Here is a 13,938-nt window from a genome sequence, read left to right on the forward strand (position 1 = left end):
AAAAGGAGGAAGTGTAAACAGTTCTATGGTCTCAAGCTCTAAAAGGTAGTAATGCATAAATATAAACATCTTCATCACCTCAGTCCCCACTAAAATCTATCCCCAGCACAGCAGCTAGAGTGGGCCTTTTGAAATGTTAGTCACGTCATTTCTGTGCTCAAAACCTTACAATGGTTTTCCATCCTACTCAGAGTTAAAATCAAAGTCTTTCCAGTGATCTACAAGACCCTACGTGACCTGGCCCCCTCTGCCACACCTTACACACCAGCTCTCTCATGGCTCTCCTGCTCCTCTCCCCACTCCTCACTTTGCTCCAGCCTCCCTGGCCTCCTTGCTGCTTCTCTAAATTTCCCAATGATGCCTTGGGATCTTTGCACCTGCTATCCCTTCTTCCTGGAGTGCTTTTCCTGATTCTCTCCCTTTCATCCTTCACGTGTTGGCTCAAATGTAACCTCAGTGAAGCCTTCTCTGACTGACCTAGTTAAGACAGCAACTCCCTAGGATACATTCCTTGCTTTTTTGGTTTGTTTGTTTGCATAGCACTTCTTACAATCTGTCATACCATACTTCACTTATTTATTAATTTACAGTCTGCCTCCCCTGTTTACAAAGTAAACTAGAATGTAAACTGTACAGGTACTGGAATTTGTGTCTGTTTTCATCACTTCTATACCCCAGAGCCTAGAACAGTGTTCAGCACAAAGCAGACAACATATAGAGACTAAATAAATGTTGTTAAATATTATCTGTTTTTCTGTCTCTTCCTATTCTCATGTAAGCTCCATGAGGACAAGAACTGGTATTTTCTACTTGCACAGCCCAGCACCTAAAACAGAACCAGGAATGTAGCTGGCATTTAAATATTTGTTGCATAAATCTTCATCATATCCCTTTGGCAGAGAACAGAAAGAAAATTTCAACTCAGATCGACACATTCTCAACATCTTGCCTGGCTCTGAAATAATGTAGCCCAATGATTATTGAATCATCCACATTTTTACTTTAAAAAATGCATATTTATATTTTATATATTATCCAAAGTACAATTAAAAACCAAAATGACAGAGAAAGATTAGTGAGGAAATACTAATGTTTCCTTGGAGATGAGAAATGGACTTTCATGGTACCAAAATGTCAAATTATGCAATAAAAACAAATTTATTTTCATTTTACCCCAACATTTTTCTTCTCCTATTAATCAATTACTAAAAGCTTTTTTGAAGAGCTTTAGCCCTTTTTTTCTCTTTCCAATATTGAAGCTAATTCATAACACTGAATTACGTGGCATTTACTTTCTTGACAACTGTCTGATACGATAAACATAAAGTTTTCTTTTGCTCAAAACCCCAGCATACTGAAAATGAGGATGGTAAAAAAGACTGTGGCTACTAAAACAAATGTGAAATAATCAAGATGAGGCTCTTTTTCAATATCAGGGGAGCACTCTTTGTTTGCAGCAAAGATGCTATCGACTCAGAGTGATAGGAAGAAAAGCAGAAATCACTGCTGGTGCTTCCCCTGAGATTAGGACAAAGTCCTTTCAGTCATCCAAACTAATCAGAAAACACAAATACCAAAAGGTCCTTCACCCTTGCTGTGATTACCGGAGGCAAAGCCAGAAGGTCCGCAGCTCTAGACATTCATTTTCTGACCCTTCTTGAGCTTAGTATATTGGATCAAAATAGACTACAGTTTACTTTAAATCTAGAGCAACTGATCTATAGCTTTTTCAAGTTTCACAGATAAATAATAGGATGAATTCACCACTTGTAAAGGCTAAGAACTATAGTATTCCTTTCAAAAATGCCCAGTTAATTTTAAACGTAAAGAGGTTATCACTGATTCTGGAACTGGGCTCTTGGAGGCTGAAACTCATGTATCAACAGTATTCTTAGAAGCATAATTTATGTATCTGCTTACGAGATCATAGTATAAGGTCTAGAGCACAGGAAATAGAACATGTGAGCATGCCATAAGCACAGCCATACTGGGCAGGTACATGCCCAGGGAGTCCCCTAGTCAATCTCACAGCACAGGGCAGTGACTTTCAAACAATGGTCTGTGTAGCCTGCAGTCCCACAAAGGGACCAAGCATAATGCTCTAGACCTCTCAGCCCAATGCCAAATACATAATCGGAGAGCGTCACCTCTCTTTGGCATGTTGAGATTCGGTAAAGTATCACATTAAAAAAAAAGAATTCTGCTGCTTAAAAAGATGCCTGAAAACCAGCAGGAAAGGCTTTGGAGTCAAGGAGACCAGAGTTCAATTCTAAATCTGTTGAGGGAGGAGTAGACATAATCACGCAGGGCAAAGAATCAGTGTTCAATAGATGGTTAGCAATTATTGTTATTTATCGAAGAGTAGTACTAAAAGGTACCGAAAGAGTAATCCTCAAAATATGCAGCCAAGAACCATATAACTATGACATGACAGTACATAACCCTTATTTGATCACTTCATTCCTTGGTCAAATATACAAATACCCCTCACAAACCCACTTTATCCTTTAGGTACTAAAGGCACGGTGCCCAGGAACCAAAGGCTTTTCAAGGACCTACCACAAAAGGGAGGGAGGGAGAGAAGGAGGGAGGAAGAGACAAAAGGAGGGGGGAAGGAAGGAAAGTAGAGGGTAGAAAGAGGGAAGAGGGAAGGTAGAGAGAAGGGAGAAAGGGAAAAGGATTTTTAAAAAGAGGAAAGAAACAGCTCCAAAATATGAAAAGAAAATTATAAAATAAAAATTAACACATGCTTGTCATGACTAAAGCATGACACCCAAGACTTGTGGTCTTCATAGACATTTCATTATATGTTTTAATAATTAATAGGTTACATTTTCTTCACTTCATAAAAAATGCCAAGAATACACAATGACTGCAGAGAAATCACAACCAACTTCAAATTAGGTGACATTTCAAAGCCAAAATTAAAATAAAAAAAACTTTCAACTGTTGCAGCAATGCACAGGCGCACACACACACACACACACACACAAAATGTAATATGAGCTCATCTGATATACTGTGATGGGAGCCTCTAATACTAAGAGACCCTAGAGTATTAAAAGAGCTCTCCTCTTTGGTTTCGATCCCTTTCAGTGTTCCTCAAGTTGTGGCCACCTTCCCTGTGTTATTTCACACTGCAGTGAAGAGTAATGGCAAAAGCCAAGGATAAGACACAGGGGAGGGAAGACGCAAGCCCAGGATGCCCTTTGCGGTCTCCTCAGCCAGGCTTTCCAGACACCTACAAAACTCCTGGAATGTGTCATTAAGTACCACTAGCTACCACCATGGCAAAGCTCCAAGTCACAACACCTGTACTAACGGAAGTGCTGCAATCACCAGACAAGAAGAAAGGAGGCCTACCTGCTTTATTTTATTTCGAGAGTTAGTGATGCGCTCTGTGATGCTCTGGTACGTGCGAATGGCTGTCGTCAATTCTGTATAGTGCTGCACAATCAGTTCATCCAGGTCACGGTCACATTTCTCATAAGCTTCTTCAAGGCGCCCCTTCTCATTTTCTCGATCTTCAACATCATCACTGGTAGACAGAGTCCTGGTGAAGACAGAGAATATACCAAGCTGAGTAAAACAAGCAAAAAGCGAAAGAAAGGTGACTCAGTCAATTACTAGCACATTTATCCTTCTAACTAGGAAATGAAATAAGTTACTAACAGAAAATACAAAACCACCTTCATAGTAAATTCCAATAGCCCATCTAAGTGGATTTGTTGGTTGCTTATCCAAGGAGCCCATCTCCTCACTTGTTTCCTTAGTAGTAGAACTGATTTTAATCAGATGGCAGGTAGGCATGGACTTTGCAAGAGGCTGGGCAGTTCTTGATTTGTTTGAGTGAATCACAGTAATTCCTAATAATTCCATTCCTCTTACCAGTGACAAGCCTAGCCAATGAGATCTTAGAAACTTCTATAAATAGTTTTCTTGCAGAAGAATAACAGAAAAGGTCCATTTTCCCAACCATGGATATTGACCTACAAGGCTGAGATACCCAAACACTTGTATCTTACAACCACAGAAGGGAAAGCCAAGGAAAAGGCAAGTGACCACTTATGCCGTTGACCCACCTCAGCTGCCAGCCCTGCACCTGCCTACCTCAGGACTCCTTGTTAGGGGAGATGATAAATATCCATTGTTTAACTCACTTCCAATTGGTCTTCTTTTATACGTAGATGTAAGCATACTAACTGATAAAATTACTCATAGACTGAGGAACCACCTTCCAAAGAGCTCATTTGAATGACCTGAATTTGGTACGGAGCCCCCAGCAGCCTGGAAATAAGCTCATATTAATTATAAAATCTGTTACAACAGCAATAATCTAAGTTATATTACAAGACAGTCCCCATATTTACTATTCTTCAAACAGCATGAACAAGATTGATATGAATCAACAATAACCAAGGAATGAGATAGATACACTTATTAAAAATCTTTCAATAACTTAGTTTGATACACTGGCCACAGATCTTTGTTTCCTCTATTATCTTTCTTGGATAATTTTTTTTAATTTAGTATTATAATCAGTAACAAAGAAACCTTTTCCTCTTATCTGCTGGCTACAGTAATTTAGAGTTTCATTAAATTCCTTCAGATTTGTCAGTTTATAAATTCAGCCTGCCTTACTTCACTTATCCCTTTTAATGTAGGGAGGGGGATATTTTAGGCTCTCAATAATGGATGCAATCAATTATAAGTCCATCATTAGAACTGCTTTCAGGGATGGTCTGTCAGCAAATCAATCACATATCCACTTCTCGATATTTGCAAGCAAAATACTGTACAACAGTCTCCAAACTGTCATTTAGAGCAAAGGATCTTAATTCCTGGACTGCACAATATATAAAATTTCTTATCCAATTTAGAGGAACATTCAGGAGGCTGGTCTTTGACTTCAATCTAAACTCAAAAAGAATTCTGTAAATGTGTCAGGGATGCCAAGATACCAGGTACGGCATGAAATGGGGAAGGTGGGGGGAGGTCAGCACAAAACCTGAATTAAGGCCTTTACCATGCTAGATCCTGTTTCCTCATCTGTAAACTGGTGATCCTAAGCTAGACTACTTCCAAGTTTACTTTCAGGTACAGAATACCACACAAGCGTTTGACTCTTGAAGTAAATCACAGTGGAGAATTTACGGAAAATTTGGTTTCAAAGATAGAGCTACCAAGATTACTTGCAATATTTGGGTACAGAGTAGTGTAGCATATCTTCCTGTTGTTTCTATGATACATAACTTTGCTCTTTAAATCTGAAATCTTCCAGGCTATTAATGTAAAGTAAAACACACTCAGAAAATGCCTTCAATTTATCAACTGTCCCAAAGGTAAGAGTTCCTAGATATTTAACTCTATTATTTCTCCTTGTAACAGCAAACGTAATTTTCAAAGCTACAGTGGATCAGTTTGCCATCTTTACAATGCTTTTTCATGATTTCCTCTCTACTACCATTGTAGAAGGAAACACGCCAAATATTTCATATCGTTTACCTTAACTACTTAGAATTTCCATTAAGGAAAATGTCAGGCCCAGAGAGGACACCTTCTCTGGCATCAGCTGTCACTGTAACACATTACTGGCTCATTTAGGAATTATTTAGGAAATAAAAAGGGTTACTAAAATGAAAATTAGCAAATAAGTTGGGTCTATAAGGGGTTTTTGCTCTTATTTTCATTTTTAAAGAAAATATTTATATAAGGAACATCCTGTGCCAGGTTTGCCCCACATTTAAAATTCATCCTCTTGATGTAAACTGGAATGAATGACATTTTGTCTTCAGTCAAGACTTCTTCCATTATAGAACTCTGAGAGTACAAAACCATTAAAGTTTTGGTTTTTTAAATTAGAGAAAAGGCAGCAAGGATAATAAAAATAATAATAGCCTTTAATATTTAGAAAGGCTTACTAGCTGCCAGAAACCAATTGTGTTGCACATTCTGCAGAATGTATGAGGGCACTTCAAAAACTTCATGGAAAGATGCATATTATCTTTCAATTCTATTATTCCACAAACTTTTTGAAGCACCCTCGTATGTCTGATCCTCATAACAGCCCTTCGGAGCGGGTCTTGTTATTACCTCCTACCCCCACACCACCATCACCACATTTTTTACAGATTAAGCAGCTGAAATTTGAAGAAGTTTATTAATATGCCCGTACCTCACAAAATGAAGGTAAGGGATGGTATAGGGACATAAAACTCAGGTTGGTCTGTTTTCACGTTATGCCCCCAACTACTACAGTCATGGACTCTGAAGTCAAACTCCTAGGTTAGAATCTTGGCTCTGTCATATTTACTACCCATATGACCTTGGTAACAGCATCTCATTTTGCTCATCTATAGACTGGAGATTATAAGATACCTCCCTTATAGACTTGTTCGTTGAGAATTAAATAAGGTCAAACAAAGTCTGGTATTCACACTGTTAGCTATTATTCTTATTGTATTGGTTGTAATAGCAGCAGCAGCAAAGGCAGTAGCTATTTTTCTATCTTATAATAGAAAGTACATCTTCTGGAGACACAGGTTCAAATCCCACTGCCCCCAAAGACTAGACCATTTGGCTCTGGGCCTGAGATTTAATCTCTCTGATTCTTACATTATTCCTCCTGAACATCAAGAATTGTGATGAGTCTGTGATTTTATCCCACTCACAAGCTAACAAGTTAGCCTGTCAGTTTCATAGGTGCTGGTAAAAGACACGAAACCCCTGGGTCAGAGACTAAGGATTTTATTACTAACAGCACAGCAAGCAGCATTAGTGTCAGCATATTTGCATCAGTTCCCTTGCTCCCAGGTACCCTGGGAGCTAGGCAGGCGGGCCCAAATGAATGCCTGCCCATACAGAGAGCTACTGGAGAAGAGCCCTGAGCTTAGAAACCAAATCTTTCATACTGGGCTGGAAACATGCCTGCCCTCTGCTCTGGAAGGAAGAACTATCTCTGTCTTTCAAGGCTGTTTGCTAAACATCCCTGACAAGATGGTCTAAAACAAAGGGCGCTCACTGCTTTGCTCACAAGAACTTTAGAAACACAACAGACACAAGGAGAATTTTCTCCAAACAATAATGAAACCTAAGTCACTGGGTTCCTTCACCCATTGAATGATGGAGCACGGTGCCGAGCAATAGCAGAGCATTTCCAAGCTCTTTTCTTTTCTGCAAAATGAGACCAGACATACATTGTCTCAGACTACCAATATTTGCAAAATGAATGAAAGATAGACCATAAAAGCATGAAACAGTGGACTAATTCTAGGAGTACAGTTCCCATGCATGCCAGCAAAGCCCAGCAAACTTCAATGTGAGATTATCTTATTTTAAGCCAGTCACTTGACCTGAAATGAAAGCAGGGTAGAAGAGAACACTTGTCATCTAGCTCACCCCAGCAGCCAGGTCTGGAAACTCTCTTCAGCCTTAAAAGCCCCCATGTCATGCAAAGCTCACAAAACAATTCATTGCAATTTTGAACAGCTCTAGTTATTATAAAGCCTTTTGTTAAAATAAAATCTGCCTCTTTATAATTTCTACCCATTGATCCTAGTTCCATCTTTATCAAAATAAGTCTATTCTCTCTTCCACAGAATTTCCCTTTAAATTGTAAAGGACTCTCAGTAGTTCTTTCTTTCTCAGGTTAAACACTTCCAATTTCTTCAACTATTTCTTCTACATCACGGCTTCCAAGCAGCCCACCATCCTTGTTGCTTTCTTCTGAAATCCTCTCAAAAACAGCAAACACATGTAGAACTTTCTATATGCCAGGTGTTAATCTAAGATGTTTAAACATAATAATTCATATATTCCTGACAACAACTGTATGAGGTAGATGTCATTATTTCAGAGATGATGAGATTGTCTGTTCAATGCACAGAGCTTTTAAGAAGCAGAGGCAGACCTCAAACCAGGGCTGTCCAGCTCTAGAGTCTGGCTCTTAACAACTTCACTATTCTGCCTCTCAAGATGTACTCAGAACTGAACACAACATACTTCCAAACAGAAAGAGGTTTTATAGCCCACAACATGGATATAATATTTCTAATAATCTAGCCTGAAACTACATTGTATTTTTTAAAATATAGAGTCCAAAAATTATCCATGATCATTTTGACAGTAAGTGATGACAAGACAGCTCTCATTTCTCTACTTGTGAAATTTTAAAACTAAATGCAAAAATTTACAAGCATCCCTTTGTCCTATATGTTGGGGAAGGGAAGTGACAGCGAGGCACAGGATATAAATCATTGAGTATCTATTATACATCAGGCAATACAGTGGTTATTTTGCATAAATAAAAGACAATCCTCAAAATAATCTAGTGAGATAAATAGTATCACCACCCTTTTTACAGATAAGGAATCAGAGGTTCAGAGAGGTAAAGTAACTTGCACACAGGCATACAGCTAATAATATCAGAACTGGAATTAAAGCTAAGTATACTTGACTCCAAAGCACGTGCTCTTCCTCCTATACAAGTTATGAAATCCTGTTTTTCCTGCCTTCGGCTAAGTGCACGCTAATCGTGCTACAGCTCATATGTAAAGACAATGGTAGACAGCTAGAGATGGGAACAGATCACTAAGCAGCTTTTTTTTAGTAGTAACAGTCTTGAATCTGCATAAGAAGGCTTAAAAATGACCTTAAAAGTCATGAGCAAAGGACAAATGGTTTAAAGCTGCCACCCAAGATGCATTCAAGTTATTGAATGATGCTTTAGATTTTTTTTCCATTCCTATCTCAAAACAATTATGATTTACAAGCTACCGTCAAGTTCATGGAGGACGTGAAAGAGTAAACCACATTCCAGGTAAGTTGGACACAGGGACATTTCTGGATCACTAAGAATTTTTCACTATGACAGCTCTGGTATTTTGCATGATGAATTACATCTCTAACCATGAATAATTAATCCCCAGGAAGGAATTTATTTACCTAATGGGCTAAAAGGACCATGGTACACATGTTAAGCTACTATTAACAGCTCCAAGTGGCAACAAGTACATTATATGGTTCTAGTGGACTCAGCCATCAGCTCCAAGCTAGTGCTATGAACAAGCATTAAAAAACCAGGGTAAATAACTGGAGATCTAAAACTGAATCTGTTTCCTTTTTTAAATAGCAGCTTCTGTATTTCAGTGTGGCTGGTCAAATGTTTTGAATGGAAAATAACTAGTCACTATCACTGGCTTTTTCTATGGAGCAATTTTGCTTTCACTTTGTACTTAATGGAGTAATGGAGTCCAGATAGGAGAAAGTACATAAAAGTCTATATTATTTTTCAAAAAGACAAAAGGAAAATCATGTAAAAGAAAAAGCGCACCTATGAAAATAAGGTCACCAAAAAGTGACCCATCGCTCAAGAGGAATAATAACTTTCAGTCAAAGACAGAATAAGAGGATGCAAAAAGAAAAAACAGAAATCTAGAATACTACCATTAAGAATACACCAGAAAAGTTTCTTACTACCCTCATCAAATATGTCAAACAAGAGGCATACAAGTATGAATGAAAAAACCCAGATTCAAATAGGGATCTACAACTTTCAAGCTATTTAACATTGGGCAAGTGACTTAACCTCTCCGGGTCTATTTTTTCCTTGTAAAACAAGCAAGAGAATAAGAATACCTGCCTCATCAGAATGTTGTAAGAAACAGAGAAATGTGTGAATTTGCTTTGTAAAATATAAAGTATACAATGCAAGTGTCCACTGATACATTATCAGGAACAAAATAAATAATCTATGAATCACAACACTATTAGCCCAAATCCCCTAAACTTTCCCCCACTCTAAATTTCCTGAGGATATTTATTCATGAACTGAGATCAGACCTTTTCTCCGTATTCTTACAGTGCCTGCTACATTGAGTGCTTAGTAAAAGCTAAACAATAAACAGCAGCAAGGTACAGGATCTGGAGAGGTCATGGAGGACAGCTCTCTGCCTTAAGAAATGACTGCAATTTAATTAAATTGTCTGACACCAAGAAATGCCTGTTCAAAATCTCTAGGCATGCACAAACAATAGTTACAGTGACCCTATTTAATTCATCTATTTAGTCAGCAAATGTTTAATAAGCACTTACTACTTACCAGGCACAGTTGTAAGTGACTGAAGATAGAGCAGAGAACAAAAGCAACCCCTCCCTCAGGAAGCTTACATTCAGTGAGGGAAGGCAGGCAATAAAGCAGATAGAAAAGACAGAACATGTGCAGGCCAGGAGGGAGTGGCTGTAGCAAAAAGGAAGGCAGAGTGGGAGGATGGGGGCTCCTTTACATAGGGAGGCCGGGGAGAACCTCTTGATGTGTGACTAGAGCTTAGGAGGAAGTCAGAGGGAGGCTGATTCCAGAGAGAACAGAAGATGCACAGGCGCTGAAGCAGGACATGTTTAGCCTGGTCAAGGGACATGAAATGTGGCTTTAGACTAAAGGAAGAGTGACAGTGATAGGAAATGAGGTCAGGGAGGAAACTGGGACCCAGACCAGGTACAACTTTGTGGGTTTTACTCTGAGTCTTCTTTGAAGCCACTTGGAGGTTAGCACCTCCAAGATAATTTTTGATAATTTTTCAACCAGTATCTAATGGTGAAACTGAATAACAATATTTACATTCAAGTTTCATTTCATTATACCCTACGTCTTTCCAAAAAAAGATCTCAGTTTGTACAAGAATATAAATAATAAAAAGTAAAATACAAATGAGAAAGTGGGACTAAAGAGATGCATGACAAAACACCACTATATAAACATAAAACACAATATGCAGCCCATATAGGCAAGCATAGTTTATATGAAATGAGCCCTCCATCTATATCTGAGCTTCCTGGTAGCCAAAGCAAAAAAGGAACATTATATAATTCTCATTCTCAAACAGATAGGCTCCAGTTCCCCTGAGGAAGCAAACTTTAAATTAGTCCTAAATTCACAAAGAAATCTTTCACTCAATACAGTAAGAGAGACATACAATATAGTTAATGATACAACAACCTTCTGAAAACAAAATAATAAATTTTACATGGCTATTTCTTATAAGTTCCTTCAAGAACATAACATTAAAACTCAACTCAAGCCTAGAGATTTCAACAGCCTCTGAATATAGTCCAAGTATGAAGTTTTCTAATTCATCTGAATTTAAGGATAGAATTTAGGGAACTTACAGGACTAAATGGATCAAATTATGTTTTATTAACTTCCTCCTCTCAACAAACCTTTTGATATTTCAAGCTGACCAGCCAGCAGCTCTTTGAGGAGAGTGTACAGTACAAGTATTTGATATTAGAGGGTTATTAGAAGACTGTTAAATACTTTCAGCCAGTTAAGCATGTAATAAGGCTGACAACCAACTATGAAAAATTAAGAGCCTGATCAGGGCTATTGCCTGAGCCTCAATATTACCTGTGGATGAAGACAGACTATCACTCTGGAAGCAATTTCAGGTATTTTAACAAAGTAATGAGTCCCCAGGGTCCCACTTGTTATGAAGTGAACTGTGTCCCCCACCCACCCAAAATCATATGTTGAAGCCCTAACCCTCAATGTAACTATATTTGGAGATAGGGCCTATGAAGGAGGTAATAAAGATTATGTGAGGTCACAAGGCTAGGGCCTCAATCTGATAAGATTGGTGTCCTTCTAAAGGGAAGAGAAAAAACAAAAACAAAAACAGGAGACAAGAGAGAGCTTTCTCCACCTACTCCCAGAGGAAAGGCCATGTGAGGACACAGCAAGAAGGAGGCCATCTACAAGGCAGGAAGAGAGGCTTCACCAGAAACCAACACTGATGGTACCTTGATCTTGGATCTGTAGCCTCTAGAACTGTGAGAAAATTAATTTCTGTCGTTTAAGCCACCAGTCTTTGGTATTTTGTTATGGCAGCCCAAGCAGACTAATATACCACCCTATAAAACACAGGCAATGTTATTTTCAATGTTATCAGTCAACATCCTTAACCACAAGCAACATAGATTCTTGGCAAATCCACAAGAATTAGCTGTGTAATACAGCCCCAGATAACTAAACTAATTAACCTGCTATAAGAAATATTCCACGTAATATATCTGAATTTTGGCAACACCTACAGAATAACTAGCATTAAGTGATGCTTTCTGAAAACAATAAGCTTAATTGTCTACTAAGGGCATTCCTTGTTGGCATCCAGTGACCTCTCCTCTAGGAATAATAAAGATTACCAAAACAATTAATGAAAATCCCTTCAAGCAACTCAGAAAAACTAATTACAAGTAAGGCTTCATATATCCAAAAATCACTTATCAAGAAGCAACAGCTATAAAAGGTGCAATCTATAATACGAATCAAATCTCCTCAGGGGCTCCCATTCTGCAAAGTATTCAAAATGGGCCGCTGAGCAGACAAACTGGATGTCACAGAGCCCCTGCATGTTTTACTCATCAAGCACCTGAACCCCGCAATCAGTACTACCTTCTCTCTTGTAAGGACAACTCTAACAAATTTTTTAAATTGTATAATGGAAAGAACACTAGGCAAGGAGTCATCTTTATTTATTTACAAAACATTCTAACAGTATCCTAAGGCAAAAACTAAGCATGACTAAACTCTCAACAAATGCTCAAGGGTTAACCAGTCCAAAAAGGAAAAAAATTAAGTATTAGCTTATTGATCTTTCCAGAACATAATATTCCTTTTTGTTATTGATCCGAACACAAGAAAAAAGACTCTAGAACAGGCATAATTCTTCAAAATGTGAATCCTATTTTCTTTCTCAAAGTGCTTTAACCAGAAGACATTAGGTTACATTGTTAGATCTATTTAGCCCTTTTTTCAAAGTGTGAAAGTCAGATTTTCTTTTCCTTTAAAATATGAAACAGCCAATCTAGGAAATGCCTGACAGCAATATATACCTGTTATGTCAGCAGGGGAACTAGAGACAGTTCCAAGTATGAGCAGAATGAAAGCACAAACTGGAGAGGAGGAAAAGAGACTGCTAAGAATATCAACACTAACTAAACGAGTTGAGAAGTAAGTCTTCCAAGCCTATTATACTAAGCAGAACACTTTGCACATGATGAATAGTCTATAAATGCTTCTAGTGAATTATAAAAATAAGAGACAATCATAATTCTGAGTTTGAGTAAAATATCATACATTAAAGAAATGTTCAAGATGTGTATCACTACAAATCACGTAAGATACAGCTTCACTCAAAGCATAACCAAATCTACATTACACTTTTAAATTGGATTTTATTATATTCAATCATACATTGAGATTGCTTGTTTCTTAATTATGGTTTATTAAAACCCACAAAATACAAGATAATCCCATCCCAATTGATAGCAATTCACAACGACAAGTCTCTCTGAAAAAGTTTTCTGATGCACAAAAACAACATCCCTTAACAGTACAAAGAGATTCATTTAATATCAACTGACAGTAAACAATTTCTGTTTGAAAGTCAATTGAAAATTCACTGGTATCTTACTTCAGATGGTACTTAGGGGCAATTACTACAAGTACTACACCCAACATATACAGTTTTTCAAAATTTGAATCAACTCAGTTATACAGAACACTTCTGGGAACCCAAAGCTATAAAATCTTTTAGCTGACAAAGGCCATTATCTAAAATTAAGTAAAATCACCCCGACTAAGGCATTAAAGTCCAAGGTTGACAATGTTAGCTTAAAATCTTTCTCCTACCTTTACTTAACCAAACTCTGCCTCTTTTCACACTTCCATTTTAAGCCCCCCATCTTCCTTAAAACATTGTCCACAGTGATCTTATTTTCTGGTGAGTTCCTCAGAAACAATGTTTTACAAGATATTAACAGGTGGTCAAGTACATTATGGAAATTATGGGTTACCCAAATTGAAGCAAGTGTCTTAACTTCAGACATCCGGGAGACTTTAATAAATGTGCTAGGTGCCCGGGTTAGAAGGGCAATGGACAGGAC

At 37.9% G+C, this 13,938-nt stretch overlaps 1 protein-coding gene across 2 annotated transcripts in view; it reads right to left on the bottom strand.

Annotated features, from left to right (window-relative positions):
* Window positions 1-13,938, bottom strand: part of EXOC4 (exocyst complex component 4) — a 791,906-nt gene that overhangs the window by 769,834 nt on the left and 8,134 nt on the right. For both annotated transcript variants that reach the window (XM_063100340.1, XM_063100341.1), the window contains exon 2: window positions 3,364-3,553. In XM_063100340.1, the coding sequence (XP_062956410.1) occupies window positions 3,364-3,553 (190 nt within the window). The remainder of the gene's footprint in view (window positions 1-3,363; window positions 3,554-13,938) is intronic.

Source organism: Cynocephalus volans, chromosome 6, assembly GCF_027409185.1.
Source record: "Cynocephalus volans isolate mCynVol1 chromosome 6, mCynVol1.pri, whole genome shotgun sequence".
Lineage (NCBI taxonomy): Eukaryota > Metazoa > Chordata > Mammalia > Dermoptera > Cynocephalidae > Cynocephalus > Cynocephalus volans.